The 19825-nt window shown below is 42.7% G+C and overlaps 1 protein-coding gene across 1 annotated transcript in view; it reads right to left on the reverse strand.

Annotated features, from left to right (window-relative positions):
- Nucleotides 1-18781, reverse strand: part of LOC110502485 (5'-nucleotidase domain-containing protein 3) — a 44748-nt gene extending 25967 nt beyond the window's left edge. Inside the window, exons 1-4 of the mRNA XM_036960040.2 lie at nt 18321-18781; nt 15244-15428; nt 905-1035; nt 11-101 (exon numbers count right to left, since the gene is read on the reverse strand). Coding sequence (XP_036815935.2) covers nt 11-101; nt 905-1035; nt 15244-15428; nt 18321-18651 — 738 coding nt within the window. The 5' untranslated portion in view covers nt 18652-18781. The remainder of the gene's footprint in view (nt 1-10; nt 102-904; nt 1036-15243; nt 15429-18320) is intronic.
- Nucleotides 18782-19825: the final 1044 nt, after the last annotated feature.

The following is a 19825-nucleotide window of genomic DNA, read 5'->3' on the forward strand; positions in this document are numbered from 1 at the left end:
TGGGCCCTACCTTGCCATAGAAGTCACTCATATTCTCCAGAGGGACATGGCAACCATCGTACATGGCAATCACCTCCTTGTCTGGTACCGGGTGAAGACCCCTACAGGGGACAAGAGAACACACGTTTGTACTGAGGGACCAAGCTCTCTTTTCTAAACCAGGAAATACAGGTAATGATTAACATCAACTGCATAATATCAGGCCTGTAAAGTAAACACTGTACATCTACTGTATAGTTACACAGATAAACATGACAGTTACACAGATAAACATGACAGTATAGTTACACAGATAAACATGACAGTTACACAGATAAACATGACAGTTACACAGATAAACATGACAGTTACACAGATAAACATGACAGTTACACAGATAAACATGACAGTTACACAGATAAACATGACAGTATGGTTACACAGATAGAGGATTATCGTTGCTTAAAGGTCCAAGGCAGCCGTTTTAATCTCAATGTCAAATCATTTCTAGCTAACAATTAATTACCTTACTATGATTGTTTTCAATAAAAATTGTCAAAAAGAAACAAAAATTGCTTCTTAGCCAAGAGCTATTTCTCAAGCAAGAATTTAGCTAGGACTGTCTTGGAGTGGCCTGAGTGGGGAGGGGAAAACTAGCTGTTATTGGCAGAGAGGTTTGGAACTCTTTCTTATTGGTCTAACTAGGCAGGCCAAAACTCCATCCCACCAAAACAGGCTGAAATTTCAGGCAGCCTTTTCAAACAGATTTTACACTAAAAGGGCATTATCATAACTTTCACAATTTCATAGTATTATTTCAACCTCATACTGTGGAAATATATCATTAAAAAAACAAAACAGGAATCATGTTTTTGACTGCACTAGGCCTTTAATCAATGTATTCATAGTAATAGCTAGACTGCACCTGTATACGGTTCCCAGCTGTATGTAGTGAAAGGCATCTATCTTCATCAGCAAAGCCCTTTGGACATCATAGTGCAGTCCTCTGACAACAAAGTTAGGGATGTACTCGTACTCTCTCAAGCCCTCAGGGTACTAAGGCAGAAGAAAAAAACATTTTATTTTTATCTTTAGGCAAGTCAGTTAAGAACAACTTTGCATTTTCAATGAGAGCCTAGGAACAGTGGGGCAGAACGACAGATTTGTACCTTGTCAGCTCGGGGATTTGAACTTGCAACCTTCCGGTTACTAGTCCAACGCTCTAACCACTAGGCTACCCTGCCGCCCCATGAGAAAATGAGACGTTATCACTGAAGCTTGGAGCGGAACAGAAACAAGGATCTATGGTTTATCACCATTTATTGGAGATGGACGTGTAAACTGTCTAAACTGAAGACACAGATTTTAAAACGCTCAGTCAAATCTTCGTTCTTTGAACATAGGCTTTGCAAAAAGTCCACTTACACCAATTCTCAGAGGAAGATCTTGAAAAGGCTGAATACTTAAAAAATAAAAAATAAACTACTTTAACTCATTTTTCTCCAATGATTTTCTCACCACTATTAGAAAATAGTTTGTTAACTTTAACAGACAGACACTGACAGTATAAATAGAACCTCTCTCTATTTGGAAAAATATGGCAAGTGTTGAATGAAATGGGTGGGGGGGGGGGGGGGGGTTGTCAAGGTTACAAACAAAGACATGGCCTGTGCTTTGTCAAGTCCAACAGAATTACATAATATAACAGTTTTTAGTTAATATGATTTGATTAATATGTATCTGGAGCAGAGTAGTCTTTCATGTGACAGTGAGTGCAGTCTTATGCCAGTGGTAGTTAGGCCTGCCAACGACCAAAGGATTTGGTTATACTGCACAAAACACGACCTGGGGCCGTATCCACAAGGCATCATAGAAAAGGTCCTAGGAATCACATTAAAACATGTTTTAGGACAACAGCAACAAAAACTCTCAACGTAGGTTTTAAGATGACACAGCTGACAAACTGAGCCAGGAGTCGAATCAACTCATAAAACGTTTCGCTCATCAGGTAATCACAGGTAATCACAGGTAATCACAGGTAATCACAGGTAATCACAGGTAATCACAGGTAATCACAGGTAATCACAGGTACCGCAAAGGAAAGAGAGAGATGACATTTATTGACATTGTTGCAAATTACAGGGAATACCAATCGCGATGAGACATTGCCAAGCTGTGAACTCTATAGAATGCCTCAAGACAACCACAGGGAATGTGACTGTACATCAAATGTTGCAGTAATATAATTTCTGCCTATTGCGCTCCAAAGGGAAAACTTTAAATAACATGATAATTTAATTAACCTATCAAAAGAAGAAGAAAAAAAAAAGTTGATTTATTAGCCTAGTAGTTATTAATTATTTAGGCATATCATGTGAAAATGGGCCTTGTGAAATCCTTTTCAAAAGCATTCAAAAGCATTCAATGGCAAATTGGCATGCCAATGACCATAGGAGCTGTTTGTGCCATCATGACAACTCCTATGGTTGTTGTGATGTCAGACCATAGGAGTTTTGAGTGACAACGACCATAGGAGTTGGCTATTTATGTTTGTGCCTTCTTGGCAAAACACGACAAACAGATCCGGGAAACCAGAATAGAACAACAGACTCTGGTCCCAGATCAGTTTTGTGCCGTCTTGCCGGGGCGGCAGGGTAGCCTAGTGGTTAGAGCGTTGGGCTAGTAACCGGAAGGTTGCAAGTTCAAACCCCCAAGCTGACAAGGTACAAATCTGTCGTTCTGCCCTTGAACAGGCAGTTAACCCACTGTTCCCAGGCCGTCATTGAAAATAAGAATTTGTTCTTAACTGACTTGCCAAGTTAAATAAAGGTAAAAAAAAAAAAAAAAAACTTCCTGTGGTCATTTTAATGCCAAACTCGCCCCCCCCCCCCCCCGGCAAGGAATTGGCAATACAACACAAACTTGGTATAAGCTTTTCCATCTAAACGGACACATGAGCACCAACATGTGAAGTTTATAGGAGCATGTCAAATTGAGTGTCAAATGAAAATAAAGACTATATTTTTGAGAAATTAAGTCATATAATTATTTCAAGCATTTTCCATTCTAAAAAATTTGCAGTAAGCAAAGGCTCAGATCATTTCTAATTTCTCTCCCTCGTGTAACGAAGATAAAAGTTCACAAAAGTAACATGAAAAGGTAGATCTACTAATTAGTTACTGTGTGTTTACTGATATCAAGTTTAAGAATTATTACGTGATTAAAACTCATAATTCATTTACCAAATCGGTAGCAGATTTACCAAGAAAATAACAACAGAATTACTGTAATTGAGTCCGCTACAATGAGATATCAAAGTAGACACAAACCACAGTTGGGTCACCTGCTACTTCCACTGGCATTCTGTTATGTTCAGCTCATAGTGTCTCCTGTTACTGTCCTCTCTTCCACTGACTGTTATGTTCATAGTGTCTCCTGTTACTGTCCTCCCTTCTACTGACTGTTATGTTCATAGTGTCTCCTGCTACTGTCCTCTCTTCCACTGACTGTTATGTTCAGCTCATAGTGTCTCCTGTTACTGTCCTCCCTTCCACTGACATATTATGATGTCTTCACTATTATTCTACAATGTAGAAAATAGTCAAAAATAAAGAAAAACCCTTGAATAAGTAGGTGTGTCCAAACTTTTGACTGGTAATGTATATATATATATTTTTTTTTTAACACTGTTTGGACTTAAGCGACCTGAAAAAAATGCTTAGGCGGCTCGCCCAAGGATTACAATGGCAGACAAATCACTGGAATGGTCAACAGTAGCCCTGTCAGAGAATCTCAGTCTGCATCCTGGCTCGTAGGGAGATACAATATCTGAGATATAGGATGGGGACTGTACTCTACTGTGATGGACTGGACTCTACTGCGACGGACTCTACTGCGACGGACTCTACTGCGACGGACTCTACTGCGACGGACTCTACTGCGACGGACTCTACTGCGACGGACTCTACTGCGACGGACTCTACTGCGACGGACTCTACTGCGACGGACTCTACTGCGACGGACTCTACTGCGACGGACTCTACTGCGACGGACTCTACTGCGATGTCATAGACGTCTACGATTGTTTCAGATTTTGTCTGGTCAGGAAAACAACCAAATGTGGACTTGTTTGGAGGCGGAGCTCATTAAAATAATAGCCCGTGTGTAGAATAATAAGGACAATAAAAATAAGAATAATAAAAATAAGGATATTGCATATTTCTACCTTTGTGTACCTATTTAGGATACATCACTATGAAGAGAATGATATTCGGATCCATAATCATGCATTTCTGTATAGTTACAGGTCAGGGACATGTCATTCTGTTACCATAATGCCATTAGCGGAGGTAAATCCACTTCACCTACTGTAATTCAATCGAGTACAGGCTTTACTGAATGAACAAAGATGGAATGCAATATGACATTTGATTAAATAGTCTGTCGAATTGCCTCGTCTCAAGAGGGAAGATCCTAGGAGCCAGATTAGGTGATGGCAGATAGCCCCAATGCGGTACTGCTGGCATCAAAACAACCCCGTTGGGGTAAAGGAGTTCTGTTGACAGGCATTAAGGATATTATAGCTGGTGGTGGTAGGGAAGTGGATGGCAACAACTGCTGCAGAAAAACAGCAAGTGAGAAAACATGGGTAATTTAACATATAAATACATCCCAAGATTTACTACACCCCATTGGTTAAGAGAGAAGGGAGTGATCATTGTAAGAGTGAGCCCATAGGTTGAACAGCAAGCGTGAGGAATGTGCATTATCGTGCCGTGCTTATAGGCTATAAGGTCAACAGGTGAAGGACACTTCACACATGGCTACTAGGAAAGACGCTATGATGATACGTTAGTGTTCATTCCCACTACGCCCGTAGAATATGAAACAGAGTGAATTATGTTCTACTTACTGAATTAAGTTAAACAAGCATTCAAACCAGCCTTCCTGATTGAACTTTCCTAAAACTCTATTTCAATCTAGTACATGTTTAACCGAGTGAACAAGAACGACAGAGGGAAGATCCTCGAAGCCAGGTAGGTAGGCAGCCCTACGCAGGAGCGCTGGCATCGGAGCACACCCCAAAATAATCAGTTACTTACCAGGGAGAAGGGACGCAACGAAGCAACAATTGAGAGGACGGACAATAGATTTGGGCCTAAGATATAAGGTGTAGGCAGAGCATGAGGGTGAAGGTTGAATTATATCCTAACGTGGCTGCAGTTCTGAACGAGTGACCAGGTAAAATATTACCCCTTTATATAACTTGAGAGGAGATGAGTGAAAACAGATGCGGGTTGTAGAGAGATGAAAGGAGAATGACGGGGATCAGAGCGAGATCAAGCAGGAATATATATTAGCATAACGCATGAGAATAGATTCAGTGTAAGTGCTAGCTATTATGATAGTACCCTAGGAACCTGATTTAAAACGCTTGAGAGTGAGGCTCTAGTGATTCAGGTGAAAAGACCAGATCAGAAAAACCTAAATCACATGAAGGAAATAAAAGTGACAGAAGTTGCGAACTTGCCATTAGAAGGAAACCATGGAAAACCAGTCAAAAAAAGACTTGCGAAACGTCAACGCCGAGGGAAACCACCCGAGGGCTACGAGCATATGCTGTAGAACAGGAAGTAGCAGGTAGCTTAGTACTGAGAATAAAAGTGTTGCGATGAAGGAAGAGTCGTGCTGACCGAATATGAATGGGCAAAGAGACAAAGCAACAAGAAGTAAGTGTTGCCTGAGAGAGTGTTTTCGCCTAGTGTGCGACATGCCGTTGATATTCCTGAGATGAGGCCCTCGATAGAGTTTTATTATATATATTATATTTATTTACATTTTACCCGTGTTGTAAAAGGACAACAAACTGCAGAAATGTTGAGTCTGAAGATCTTCCATAAGTAGACGGATAAGAAAGGTGACATTGTAAAAACCTCAGAGGGCCAACTGTCTATAACACGTAATGAGATCTTAAAAGAAAAGGTTGGATTAAAGCATCTTGAGATTATCAGGCTCTGTTGTAACATGAAAAGGCACTTGAGTAAAAGTGTCAATGAAAAACTTGACTGTTAACCAAGGACGTGCAGTTGCCAGATGAACCTTGCACGCTAGCAGTGAAATGAGCATTAATACATGAAACGAGTAAAGGACCCAACATGGTGGAACCCATTGCTCTTAACCTCCCTCACTAGCTTTAAGCACCAGCTGTCAGAGCAGCTCACAGATCACTGCACCTGTACATAGCCCATCTGTAAATAGCCCATCCAATCTACCTCATCCCCATACTGTATTTATTTATCTTCCTCCTTTGCACCCCAGTAACTCTCCTTGCACATTCATCTTCTGCACATTCCACCATTCCAATGTTTAATTGCTATATTGTATTTACTTCACCACCATGGCGTATTTATTGCCTTTACCTCCATTATCCTACCTCATTTGTACATGCTGTATATAGACCTTTTCTACTGTATTATTGATTGTATGTTTGTTTATTCCATGTGTAACTCTGTGTTGTTGTTTGTGTCGAACTGCTTTGCTTTATCTTGGCCAGGTCGCAGTTGTAAATGAGAACTTGTTCTCAACTAGCCTACCTGGTTAAATAAAGGTGAAATAAAAATGAAAAACATTTTAAAAATTGCTGGGCAGCCTTAATTTACAAACTGAAGGTGATGACTATGGGACCAACCGTTGTTAGTTGGGTAGGATATTAGTTTGCATAGAGAAGCATTTCCCCGAATTAGTTCAGGTAAGATGTAACCTGGTAATTAGAAACTGAAGCTCCACCTGTAACAATGAACAAAAAGTATTAGAATAAAGACAAATATACATGAAATTAGCATTAATAGGCCTACAGGCAGCACAACTGAAGCTGAAAGCCACAGTTCTTAATTGATGGATGAATGTCGATGGCCATTCAGTTTGCTGCTGGGAGGCTGGAGAACATAACCATTATTCAAGATGGAACTGATTGCAAGGACTGACTCAACATATCAAGTTATTGCAGAAGATCTTTTGTTAATGAGATGAAATACAACATGAAACGTAAATGCCTACAGTGATGAGAGTTAAAGGCAGTAGCCGGTCTACTGAGCTCATAAAGTACAGATGAAATATATATTTTTAAATTAGTCACTGGAGAATCAATTGATGAAATGACTGTGATATTGCAAAGAACCACTTGTGATATTATGCATTTCATCCAACTTAATATCAAATACAAACAACTATGCTTACAGACTTTAGGAGCCATGTTGTCTCTGTTTATTATAAGATACTAATGCATGATGGCTGGTGATGGAGTGTTGGCGTGGCCAATCAACAAGCTGCTCCTGGGTTCACTTTGGTTCCAGTCCACTCCTGTATAACCATATAGCTGTGAAGGGTCTGTTTTTTTATTTAACCTTTATTTAACTAGGCAAGTCAGTTAAGAACAAATTCTTATTTACAATGACGGCCTACCAAAAGGTTGTCTACAGTTGAAGTCGGAAGATTACATGCACCTTAGCCAAATACATTTAAACTCCATTTGTCACAATTCCTGACATTTAATCCTAGTAAAAATTCCCTGTCTTAGGTCAGTTAGGATCACCACTTTATTTATTTCAGCTTTTATTTCTTTCATCACATTCCCAGTGGGTCAGAAGTTTACATACACTCAATTAGTACTTGGTAGCATTGCCTTTAAATTATTTAACTTGGGTTAAACATTTTGGGTAACCTTCCACAAGCTTCCCACAATAAGTTGGGTGAATTTTGGCCCATTCCTCCTGACAGAGCTGGTATAACTGAGTCAGGTTTGTAGGCTTCCTTGCTCACACATGCTTTTTCAGTTCTGCCCACACATCTTCTATAGGATTGAGGTCAGGGCTTTGTGATGGCCACTCCAATACCTTGACTTTGTTGTCCTTAAAGCCATTTTGCCACAACTTTGGAAGTATGCTTGGGGTCATTGTCCATTTGGAAGACCCATTCGAGACCAAGCTTTAACTTCCTGACTGATGTCTTGAGATGTTCCTTCAATATATCCCCATAATTTCCCCTCCCATTTATTTTGTGAAGTGCACCAGTCCCTCCTGCAGTAAAGCACCCCTACAACATGATGCTGCCACCCGCGTGCTTCATGGATGGGATGGTGTTCTTTGGCTTGCAAGCCTCCCCCCTTTTTCCTCCAAACATAACAATGGTCATTATGGCCAAACAGTTCTATTTTTGTTTCATCAGACCAGAGGACTTTTCTCCAAAAAGTACGATCCCCCATGTGCAGCTTTTTGTTATGGTGGTGTTGGAGCAGTGGCTTCTTCCTTGCTGAGCGGCCTTTCGGGTTATGTCGATATAGGACTCGTTTTGCTGTGGATATAGATACTTTTGTACCCGTTTCCTCCAGCATCTTCACAAGGTCCATTGCTGTTGTTCTGGGGTTGATTTGCACTTTTCGCACCAAACACATTCATCTCTAGGAGACAGAGCATGCTGCGTGGTTCCATGGTGTTTATACTTGCGTACTATTGTTTGTACAGATGAATGTGGTACCTTCAGGCATTTGGAAATTGCTCCCAAGGATGAACCAGACTTGTGGAGGTCTACAACAAAAAAAATTCTGAGGTCTTGGCTGATTTCTTTTGATTTTCCCATGATGTCAAGCAAAGAGGCACTGAGTTTGAAGGTAGGCCTTGAAATACATCCACTGGTACACCTCCAATTGACTCAAAGTATGTCAATTAGCCTATCAGAAGCTTCATTTACATCATTTACTGGAATTTTCCAAGCTGTTTAAAGGCACAGTCAACTTAGTGTATGTAAACTTCTGACCCACTGGAACTGTGATACAGTGAATTATAAGTGAAATAATCTGTCTGTAAAACATTGTTGGAAAATGACTTGTGTCATGCACAAAGTAGATGTCCTAACCGACTTGCCAAAACTATAGTTTGTTAACAAGACATTTGTGGAGTGGTTGAAAAATTAGTTTTAATGACTCCAACCTAAGTGTATGTAAACTTCCGACTTCAACCGTACATGACCCTAAGCATGATGGGATGTTAATTGCTTAATTAACTCAGGAACCACACCGGTGTGGTAGCACCTGCTTTCAATATACTTTGTATCCCTCCATTTCCTCCCGTGTTTCCATGGTTTTGGAAGTTACCTGTTTGTGTAAACAAAGGAACAGTTGGTTATAAGGGACTTTTAACCAATGGTGGCCTTTGAACCAATAAGAACAGAGAAAGACAAGATATAAACTAATGAGTTGAATATCTTGACAATTTGAGTGGTTGAAAAATGAGTTTTAATGTCTCCAACCTAAGTGTATGTAAACTTCTGTCTTCAACTGTATATAAGGTGCCACAGTTGACAATGCATGTCAGAGAAAAAAAACAAGCCTGGAGGTCGAAGGAATTGTCCGTAGAGCTCCGAGACAGGATTGTGTTGAGGCACAGATCTGGGGAAGGGTTCCAAAAGATTTCTGCAGTGTTAAAGATCCCCAAGAACCCCCTCCATCATTCTTAAATGGAAGAAGTTTGGAACCAACAAGACTCTTCCTAGAGATGGCCGCCCGGCCAAACTGAACAATCGGGGGAGAAGGGCCTTGGTCAGGGAGGTGATCAAGAACCCGATGGTCACTCTGACATAGCTCCAGAGTTTCTCTGTGGAGATGGGAGAACCTTCTAGAAGGACAACCATCTCTGCAGCACTCCACCAATCAGGCCATTATGGTAGTGGCCAAGACAGAAGCCACTCCTCAGTAAAAGGCACATGACAGCCCGCTTGGAGTTTGCCAAAAGGTACCTAAAGGACTCTCAGACCATGAGAAACAAGAGTTTCTGGTCTGATGAAACCAATATTGAACTTTTTAGACTGATTGCCATGCGGAAACATGGCAGCATCATGCTGTGAGGATGTTTGTCAGCGGTAGGGATTGGGAGACTAGTCAGGATCGAGGGAAAGATGAACTGAGCTAAGTACAGATAGATCTTGATGAAAACCTGCTACAGAGTGCTCAGGACATCAGACTGGAGTGAAGGATCACCTTCCAACAGGACAATGACCCTAAGCCCACAGCCAAGACAATGCAGGAGTGGCTTCGGGACAAGTCTCTGAATGTCCTTGAGTGGCCAAGACAGAACCCGGACTTGAACCCAATCGAACATCTCTAGAGAGACCTGAAAATAGCTGTGCAGCGACGCTCCCCATCCAACCTGACAGAACTTGAGAGGATCTGCTGAGAAGAATGGGAGAAACTTCCCAAATACAGGTGTGCCAAACTTGTAGCGTCATACTCAAGAGGACTCGGGGCTGTAGTCCCTGTCAAAAGGTGAGTCAACAAAGTACTGAGTAAATGGTCTGAATACTTTCTGAATACACTGTATGACAATACTATTACACTGTATTTTTTATTTTAACTAGGCAAGTCAGTTAAGAACAAATTCTTATTTTCAATGATGCAGCTACCCAGTGCTCTGTATGCTGTGGGCTCTCCAACCCTGTTCCTGCAGCTACCCAGTGCTCTGTACGCCATGGGCTCTCCAACCATGTCCCTGCAGCTACCCAGTGCTCTGTACGCCATGGGCTCTCCAACCATGTTCCTGCAGATACCCAGTGCTCTGTACGCCATGGGCTCTCCAACCCGGTCCCTGCAGCTACCCAGTGCTCTGTACGCCATGGGCTCGCCAACCATGTCCCTGCAGCTACCCAGTGCTCTGTACGCCATGGGCTCTCCAACCATGTTCCTGCAGATACCCAGTGCTCTGTACGCCATGGGCTCTCCAACCCGGTCCCTGCAGCTACCCAGTGCTCTGTACGCCATGGGCTCTCCAACCATGTTCCTGCAGCTACCCAGTGCTTAATCTTGGAAACCAAGTGAAATCTGTTCAGAAACATGAATAGTAACATGTTTTAACCCCCAAAAAACATATTTAATTCAAGTGTTGACAGCCCCTATCCCTGAGCGCTCGAGAAAGGAATGAATGAGACATAGGATGAGATGGAAACATATGGTGGTGAGATATTATGTAGCTTAAGCTAATATGTCAGCCTATTTTATTTTATTTAACTAGGCAAGTCAGTTAAGAACAAATTCTTATTTACAATGACGGCCTACCCAGGCCAAACCCTAACCTGGACAACGCTGGGCCAATTGTGCACCGCCCTATGGGACTCCCAATCACGGCCGGTTGTGATACAGCCTGGAATCAAACCAAGGTGTCTGTAGTGACACCTCTAGCACTGAGATGCAGTGCCTTAGACCGCTGCGCCACAATAACAATTGTTATTGATTAAAATATAAAAATGCCCTATTATTAGGCTACTCATAATTGTAGGCCAACTCTATAAGCATCCCTGCACAATCAATATGTTTACCTTACCTTTATTTAACTAGTCAAGTCAGTTAAGAACAAATTCAGCTCTGGGATTTGATCTTGCAACCTTTCGGTTACTAGTCCAACGCTCTAACCACTAGTCCAACGCTCTAACCACTAGTCCAACGCTCTAACCACTAGAACCGACAGTATCACCTAGGCCCCCAATGAACCGACAGTATCACCTAGGCCCCCAATGAACCGACAGTATCCCCTAGGCCCCCAATGAACCGACAGTATCCCCTAGGCCCCCAATGATCCGACAGTATCCCCTAGGCCCCCAATGAACCGACAGTATCCCCTAGGCCCTCAATGAACCGACAGTATCCCCTAGGCCCCCAATGAACCGACAGTATCCCCTAGGCCCCCAATGAACCGACAGTATCCCCTAGGCCCCCAATGAACCGACAGTATCCCCTAGGCCCCCAATGAACCGACAGTATCCCCTAGGCCCCCAATGAACCGACAGTATCCCCTAGGCCCCCAATGAACCGACAGTATCCCCTAGGCCCCCAATGAACCGACAGTATCCCCTAGGCCCCCAATGAACCGACAGTATCCCCTAGGCCCCCAATGAACCGGCAGTATCCCCTAGGCCCCCAATGAACCGACAGTATCCCCTAGGCCCCCAATGAACCGACAGTATCCCCTAGGCCCCCAATGAACCGACAGTATCCCCTAGGCCTGTAGGTTCTCTCCCAGACTCATGGATAGAACGTTTGCAGTGTAGCACAAGGTAAACAGTCCATCCAGTATGCATAATAATACTGTCCACAATCAAAGGGGATTACTAGAATGTGTATAGGCTAGACCAATTATGTACCAACAACATCTGAAATATATATACCATATATATACCATATGTTTTCTTCTTCTGCCGTACGTAATATGCAGTAGGTAATTAGGCTGTGTATTGTATAATGACACAATCATTATTTAAATTCAGTTACATTTTTGGGGGTCTTGGCATCACATACATTACATTACATTTCATACATACATACATATAAACATTCATGCTACTCAGTCATTTTTTTCACGGTAATTCAACGACTGATTTTTTTAGATATATATATTTTTTTTAAACATCCATTCAAAATGCCAATTTCATCTTCACACTATACCATAGTTGTCACCTCAAATAGTTTCCTTGTCAATTAATAATATTTTTTACTACTTTCAGAAAAGTCTAAGGTAGGGCTAGGTTTTTTTATACGTTTTAAGGAAAGGAGAAATAGTTACTTGTGTCTGACGTGCGCTGGTGACTTTGATTGACAGGTGCTTTTATGGGCGTGTGCACGCTGATTCTCTCTATAGGCCCACATGTCCTTTCCAAAAATGTCAGAAAGTAGCCTGTCTGGACTCCCATCTGATTTAATCTTGTTAAAAGGCCTATTTTTAGTAGCTTAGGCTAAATTATTTATCTAATTTCATGCGTCCTGTCTTTGAAGAACATATGCAAATGCCATCGAATGACCGCAGTAAGCAAGGTTTGTGATGTTACGAGAATATTTGGGAAAAGTAGGAGAAAACCCATCGGACTTCGTTTGAATGATTTTGTGCGTCGAAATAAGATCTGTATTGATGGGTTCTGGGTTTTGACTCCTAAACTTTAAATATAATTAATTATCAGGTATCCTATGGAAATATTGAGTGCCATAGTCTGGTTATCTGTCTCCCGACCCCTCCTGTCACAGCCTCCAGTATTTATGCTGCAATAGTATGCTCCCTCTAATTCTCTCTCCCTCCCCTCCCAGAGGACCTGAGCCCTGTGACCATGCCTCAGGACTACCTGACCTGATGACTTCTTGCTGTCCCCAGCCCAGCTGGGCATGCTGCTGCTTCAGTTTCAACTGTTATGCCTGTGGCTATGGAACCCTGACCTGTTCACCGTGTTACCTTGTCCCGGACCTGCAGTTTTCGACTCTCTCTCTCTACCGCACCTGCTGTCTCTAACTCTGAATGCTGGGCTATGAAAAGCCAACTGACATTTACTCCTTTTATTTTACCAGGTAAGTTGACTGAGAACACATTCTCATTTACAGCAACGACCTGGGGAATAGTTACAGGGGAGAGGGGGATGAATGAGCCAAATGTAAGCTGGAGATGATTAGGTGACCATGATGGTATGAAGGACAGCTTGGGAATTTAGCCAGGACACAGGGGTAAACACCCCTACTCTTACGATAAGTGCCATGGGATCTTTAATGACCTGAGAGTCAGGACACCCGTTTAACGTCCCATCCGAAAGACAGCACCCTACACAGGGCAATGTCCACAATCACTGCCCTGGGGCATTGGGAAATTATTATTTCAGAGGAAAGAGTGCCTCCTACTGGCCCTCCAACACCACTTCCAGCAGCATGTGGTCTCCCATCCAGGTACTGACCAGGACCAACCCTGATTAGCTTCAGAAGCAAGCCAGCAGTGGGATGCAGGGTGGTATGCTGCTGACTCCTGAGGTGCTGACCTGTTGCACCCTCTACAACCACTGTGATTATCATTATTTGACCCTGCTGGTCATCTATAAACGTTTGAACATCTTGGCCATGTACTGTTATAATCTCCACCCGGCACAGCCAGAAGAGGACTGGCCACCCCTCAGAGCCTGGTTCCTCTCCAGGTTTCTTCCTAGGTTCTAGGGAGTTTTTACTAGTCACCGTGCTTCTACACCTGCATTGCTTGCTGTTTGGTGTTTCTGGCTGGGTTTCTGTACAGCACTTTGTGACATCAGCTGATGTAAAAAGGGCTTTATAAATACATTTGATTGATTGATCTGTAGGAGGAATGTATATGGTGGAGGCAATTAAGCTTGAAATGTATTGAGTAAAGTAAGAGTAACAACATGTGGCAGGCACTGATAAGGGTGGAGATATGTGGTTTAGTGAGGAAGGGGGCCGAGGTCAGGTCAGGTCACATTAAGTGCTACCACGAAACTCTGATGAAGAGGATATGCTGTAGCCTGGGATCAGAGGTATTAAAGACGGCTGGATAGCCGCCTGCACCGGGTCGTTGGTCACGGCAGTAGCTAGAGGGGCCCGGGTGGAGACGGCTGCAGAAGCTGAATAGGTAGCAGAGGGGCCCGGGTGGAGACGGCTGCAGAAGCAGAATGGGGAGCAGAGGGGCCCGGGTGGAGACGGCTGCAGAAGCAGAATAGGGAGCAGAGGGGCCTGGGTGGAGACGGCTGCAGAAGCAGAATGGGGAGCAGAGGGGCCCGGGTGGAGACGGCTGCAGAAGCAGAATAGGGAGCAGAGGGGCCTGGGTGGAGACGGCTGCAGAAGCAGAATAGGTAGCAGAGGGGCCCGGGTGGAGACGGCTGCAGAAGCAGAATGGGGAGCAGAGGGGCCCGGGTGGAGACGGCTGCAGAAGCAGAATAGGGAGCAGAGGGGCCCGGGTGGAGACGGCTGCAGAAGCTGAATAGGTAGCAGAGGGGCCCGGGTGGAGACGGCTGCAGAAGCTGAATAGGTAGCAGAGGGGCCCGGGTGGAGACGGCAGCAGAAGCAGAATGGGGAGCAGAGGGGCCTGGGTGGAGGTGGCAGCAGAAGCAGAATAGGGAGCAGAGGGGCCCGGGTGGAGATGGCAGCAGAAGCAGAATAGGTAGCAGAGGGGCCCGGGTGGAGACGGCTGCAGAAGCAGAATAGGGAGCAGAGGAAGAAGGACCACAGCCTCGCATCTTAAAATGTTGTTTTTTGTTTGGCATACATTTTAAAGTGAACAAATCTGAGTCAAAGCATAATTCTGTTACCGTGGAATTTCCCATATGACAATTACCATAAGAGTTGTCAGCACTAACAGATCTGGGATCAGGCTACTGCTCCTCTGTTATGCCACTTCATCTCTGTCACATTAAAAGACCCTCTGCTACAGATCTGATCTAGGATCAGGCTAGAGGAACAGACATTACCCTGTGCTCCTGGATGAGGATGTCCCTGGCAATGTTAAAGATGAGGGTGTGGAGGTGTCTGGAGTAGAAGGCCAGAGTGTAGTCATAGTCAAACCCATAGATCTCGATGTCACCCAGACTCATCTCGTTGTTGGCAAAGATGGTGTCGGGGTTCACACTGTTCTTAGATATCACAGGGATCAGGGCTAAATGAGAAGGAAAAACAAGAGGGTGGAGAAGAAGAAGAATGACGTGCATGTTTTACATTTCTTCCTCAAGCTTTCTTGATGTGTTGTGTCAATGTTGGTAAAAAAAAAAAAATATTGCCCCTCTGCAAATGAATACAAGCGTCTGTCATGCTCTTGCTGATTAGTGACATGAATTATGATGCATTTGAAATCATTTGTCAACACTATCATATAGGTTTCTAGCTAAAGGAGATATGAAAACATCAGTGCACCCTGAAAGTCTGCAGATTTATTCATTTGTTAGATATTTTTTATTTTAGGTCTGCATATAAGGTAATGTGTACTGTAGGTATGTGTACTGTAGGTATGTGCACTGTAGGTATGTGTACTGTAGGTATGTGCACTGTAGGTATGTGTACTGTAGGTATGTGTACTGTAGGTATGTGTACTGTAGGTATGTGCACTGTAGGTATGTGTACTGTAGGTATGTGTACTGTAGGTATGTGTATTATAGGTATGTGTACTGTAGGTATGTGTACTGTAGGTATGTGCACTGTAGGTATGTGTACTGTAGGTATGTGTACTGTAGGTATGTGTACTGTAGGTATGTGCACTGTAGGTATGTGTACTGTAGGTATGTGCACTGTAGGTATGTGTACTGTAGGTATGTGTACTGTAGGTATGTGCACTGTAGGTATGTGTACTGTAGGTATGTGTACTGTAGGTATGTGTACTGTAGGTATGTGTACTGTAGGTATGTGTATTATAGGTATGTGTACTGTAGGTATGTGCATATAAGGTCATGTGTATTGTAGGTATGTGTACTGTAGGTATGTGTACTGTAGGTATGTGTACTGTAGGTATGTGTATTGTAGGTATGTGTACTGTAGGTATGTGTATTGTAGGTATGTGTACTGTAGGTATGTGTACTGTAGGTATGTGTACTGTAGGTATGTGTATTGTAGGTATGTGTACTGTAGGTATGTGTACTGTAGGTATGTGTACTGTAGGTATGTGTATTGTAGGTATGTGTACTGTAGGTATGTGCATATAAGGTCATGTGTATTGTAGGTATGTGCATATAAGGTCATGTGTATTGTAGGTATGTGTACTGTAGGTATGTGTACTGTAGGTATGTGCATATAAGGTCATGTGTATTGTAGGTATGTGCATATAAGGTAATGTGTATTGTAGGTATGTGCATATAAGGTCATGTGTATTGTAGGTATGTGCATATAAGGTCATGTGTATTGTAGGTATGTGCATATAAGGTCATGTGTATTGTAGGTATGTGTACTGTAGGTATGTGTACTGTAGGTATGTGCATGTAAGGTAATGTGTATTGTAGGTATGTGTACTGTAGGTATGTGTACTGGGGGGCTTCGTAAGTAATCATTTCACTGTAAGGTCTACTACACCTATTGTATTCAGCATTTCACTGTAAGGTCTACTACACCTGTTGTATTCAGCATTTCACTGTAAGGTCTACTACACCTGTTGTATTCAGCATTTCACTGTAAGGTCTACTACACCTGTTGTATTCAGCATTTCACTGTGAGGTCTACTACACCAGTTGTATTCAGCATTTCACTGTAAGGTCTACTACACCTGTTGTATTCAGCATTTCACTGTAAGGTCTACTACACCTGTTGTATTCAGCATGTCACTCCACTGTAAGGTCTACTACACCTGTTGTATTCAGCATGTCACTCCACTGTAAGGTCTACTACACCTGCTGTATTCAGCATTTCACTGTAAGGTCTACTACACCTGTTGTATTCAGCATTTCACTGTGAGGTCTACTACACCTGTTGTATTCAGCATTTCACTGTGAGGTCTACTACACCTGTTGTATTCAGCATTTCACTGTGAGGTCTACTACACCTGTTGTATTCAGCATTTCACTGTGAGGTCTACTACACCTGTTGTATTCAGCATTTCACTGTAAGGTCTACTACACCTGTTGTATTCAGCATTTCACTGTAAGGTCTACTACACCTGTTGTATTCAGCATTTCACTGTAAGGCCTACTACACCTGTTGTATTCAGCATTTCACTGTAAGGTCTACTACACCTGTTGTATTCAGCATTTCACTGTGAGGTCTACTACACCTGTTGTATTCAGCATTTCACTGTGAGGTCTACTACACCTGTTGTATTCGGCATTTCACTGTAAGGTCTACTACACCTGTTGTATTCAGCATTTCACTGTGAGGTCTACTACACCTGTTGTATTCAGCATTTCACTGTGAGGTCTACTACACCTGTTGTATTCAGCATTTCACTGTAAGGTCTACTACACCTGTTGTATTCGGCATTTCACTGTAAGGTCTACTACACCTGTTGTATTCAGCATTTCACTGTAGGGTCTACTACACCTGTTGTATTCAACATTTCACTGTAAGGTCTACTACACCTGTTGTATTCAGCATTTCACTGTAAGGTCTACTACACCTGTTGTATTCAGCATTTCACTGTAAGGCCTACTACACCTGTTGTATTCAGCATTTCACTGTAAGGTCTACTACACCTGTTGTATTCAGCATTTCACTGTAGGGTCTACTACACCTGTTGTATTCAGCATTTCACTGTAGGGTCTACTACACCTGTTGTATTCAGCATTTCACTGTAGGGTCTACTACACCTGTTGTATTCAGCATTTCACTGTAAGGTCTACTACACCTGTTGTATTCAACATTTCACTGTAAGGTCTACTACACCTGTTGTATTCGGCGCATGTGACAAATACACTTTGATTTGAAGTACTGGTACTTGTAATTAACATGCCACCGCTGGTACAGTGAGTAACAAGTTGCGCCTAACTTCTCTCAAAGGAATACAAATAATTAGGGATTGGACATTATTGTTTAACATCCTCAACCATATGGATTCAACAGATGCATGTCCTACCTTCGGTCTGTTTTTTTGTTTCGTTGTAAATAGACCACAACCAGTTGGTCATGTCTTGGCCACTTGCAGAAGTGGTACACATAGTAGCTTCCTTCGCATAGATTTTGGCAAAGGGTTGTTTCGCCAACACTTGGCCGATGAACCTACTGTGGGACACCGCACTGAAATTCCGCTCCCATAACCGAGCCTTCTTCCACGGCGTTCGGTTTCCGAAGTACCGTGGTATGTCGTGCTGCGCGTGGAAGGCATTGTAGCAATTGAAACACTTCTGCAGAGAATCCTTATTCTTTAACAGACTCGAAAATGACAGTGACAAGGGCGTCATGGTCATGGATATCGTTCCCTTCGGGTTGTCGGTAGCTTCTGTCTACGTCGTGGGATTTGGGTAAATGCATGCGGCTACAGCGCTGTTATGTACATAAATACAGAAACAGAATGCGCTAGTGTTCCGCCAGCAGCACAAACGATGACGTCACTGTTGTATGATAATGTGAACGTTCAAAATAAAAGCCCGCATTTCAAAACATTTTAATGTGGATAACTAATTTCAAATATATAGAATTTTAATCAATGGCCACCTCTATTGTGACAGCAAGAAAATGCAATGAGTAATTTATGAAAACAAATCAATAATATGTTTTTAAAATATAGTTTTCTAATTGATCCTTTATTTAACTAAGCGAGTCGGTTAAGAACAAATTCTTACTTACAATTACGGCCTACCCCGGCCAATTGTGCGCCGCCCTATGGGACTCCCAATCACGGCCAGATGTGATGCAGTCTGGATTCTAACCAGGTACTGCAGTGATGCCTTCCTGCACTGAGGTGCAGTGTCCTAGACCACTGCGCCACTCGGGAGCCTAAAATAACAATAATGAAAAAATACAATTGTCTCTTGACAATATTGAGCTGTAGAGAGAACTTTTCTACCTGTCTCAGCTAAATTGGGGTGAAAAATGCAGGTATCTACTACCCAAATAGGTGGAGTTTTGGAGGAAAATGCTTAATAGGGGCTCTACTAACCAAATAGGTGGAGTTTTGGAGAGTGTGTCATACATACCCATACACAGTAGCAACTTCGATCTTCAACGCCAGTTTAGGGCCCAATGCAATATACTGTAATAGACTGTACATGGGCATACCTGCAGGGAGTAGGGGTGCTGAGGGTGCTTTAATCTCGATAAAAACATATATTAATAAAAAAATATATAAAACAATTTACTAGTCCTTTATTAGTGGACCCTTATAGACGTCTGTAGGGTGGGCAAAAAAAAAATTCAGCATCTCAGCTTTAGCAAAAAAAAGGTAGTTGTATAATTAAGAGCAGTATCTTACAGGGTTCAATAGTTGGAATTGTAAGAGTTGTTGCCCTGACCCTTACATCAAAAGGTGCAAAGTTAGAGGCAAAACATCAACATCAAACTTCAAACTTTGTTTTGGAAGGGGGCTGTGTTGCAAAGGCTGATGCTGGCTTTTCACTCCGCCCCCTCTATAGCGCCCAGTGT

This window comes from Oncorhynchus mykiss, chromosome 2 (assembly GCF_057628025.1).
Source record: "Oncorhynchus mykiss isolate SJ-2025 chromosome 2, ASM5762802v1, whole genome shotgun sequence".
NCBI classification, from domain to species: Eukaryota; Metazoa; Chordata; class Actinopteri; order Salmoniformes; family Salmonidae; genus Oncorhynchus; species Oncorhynchus mykiss.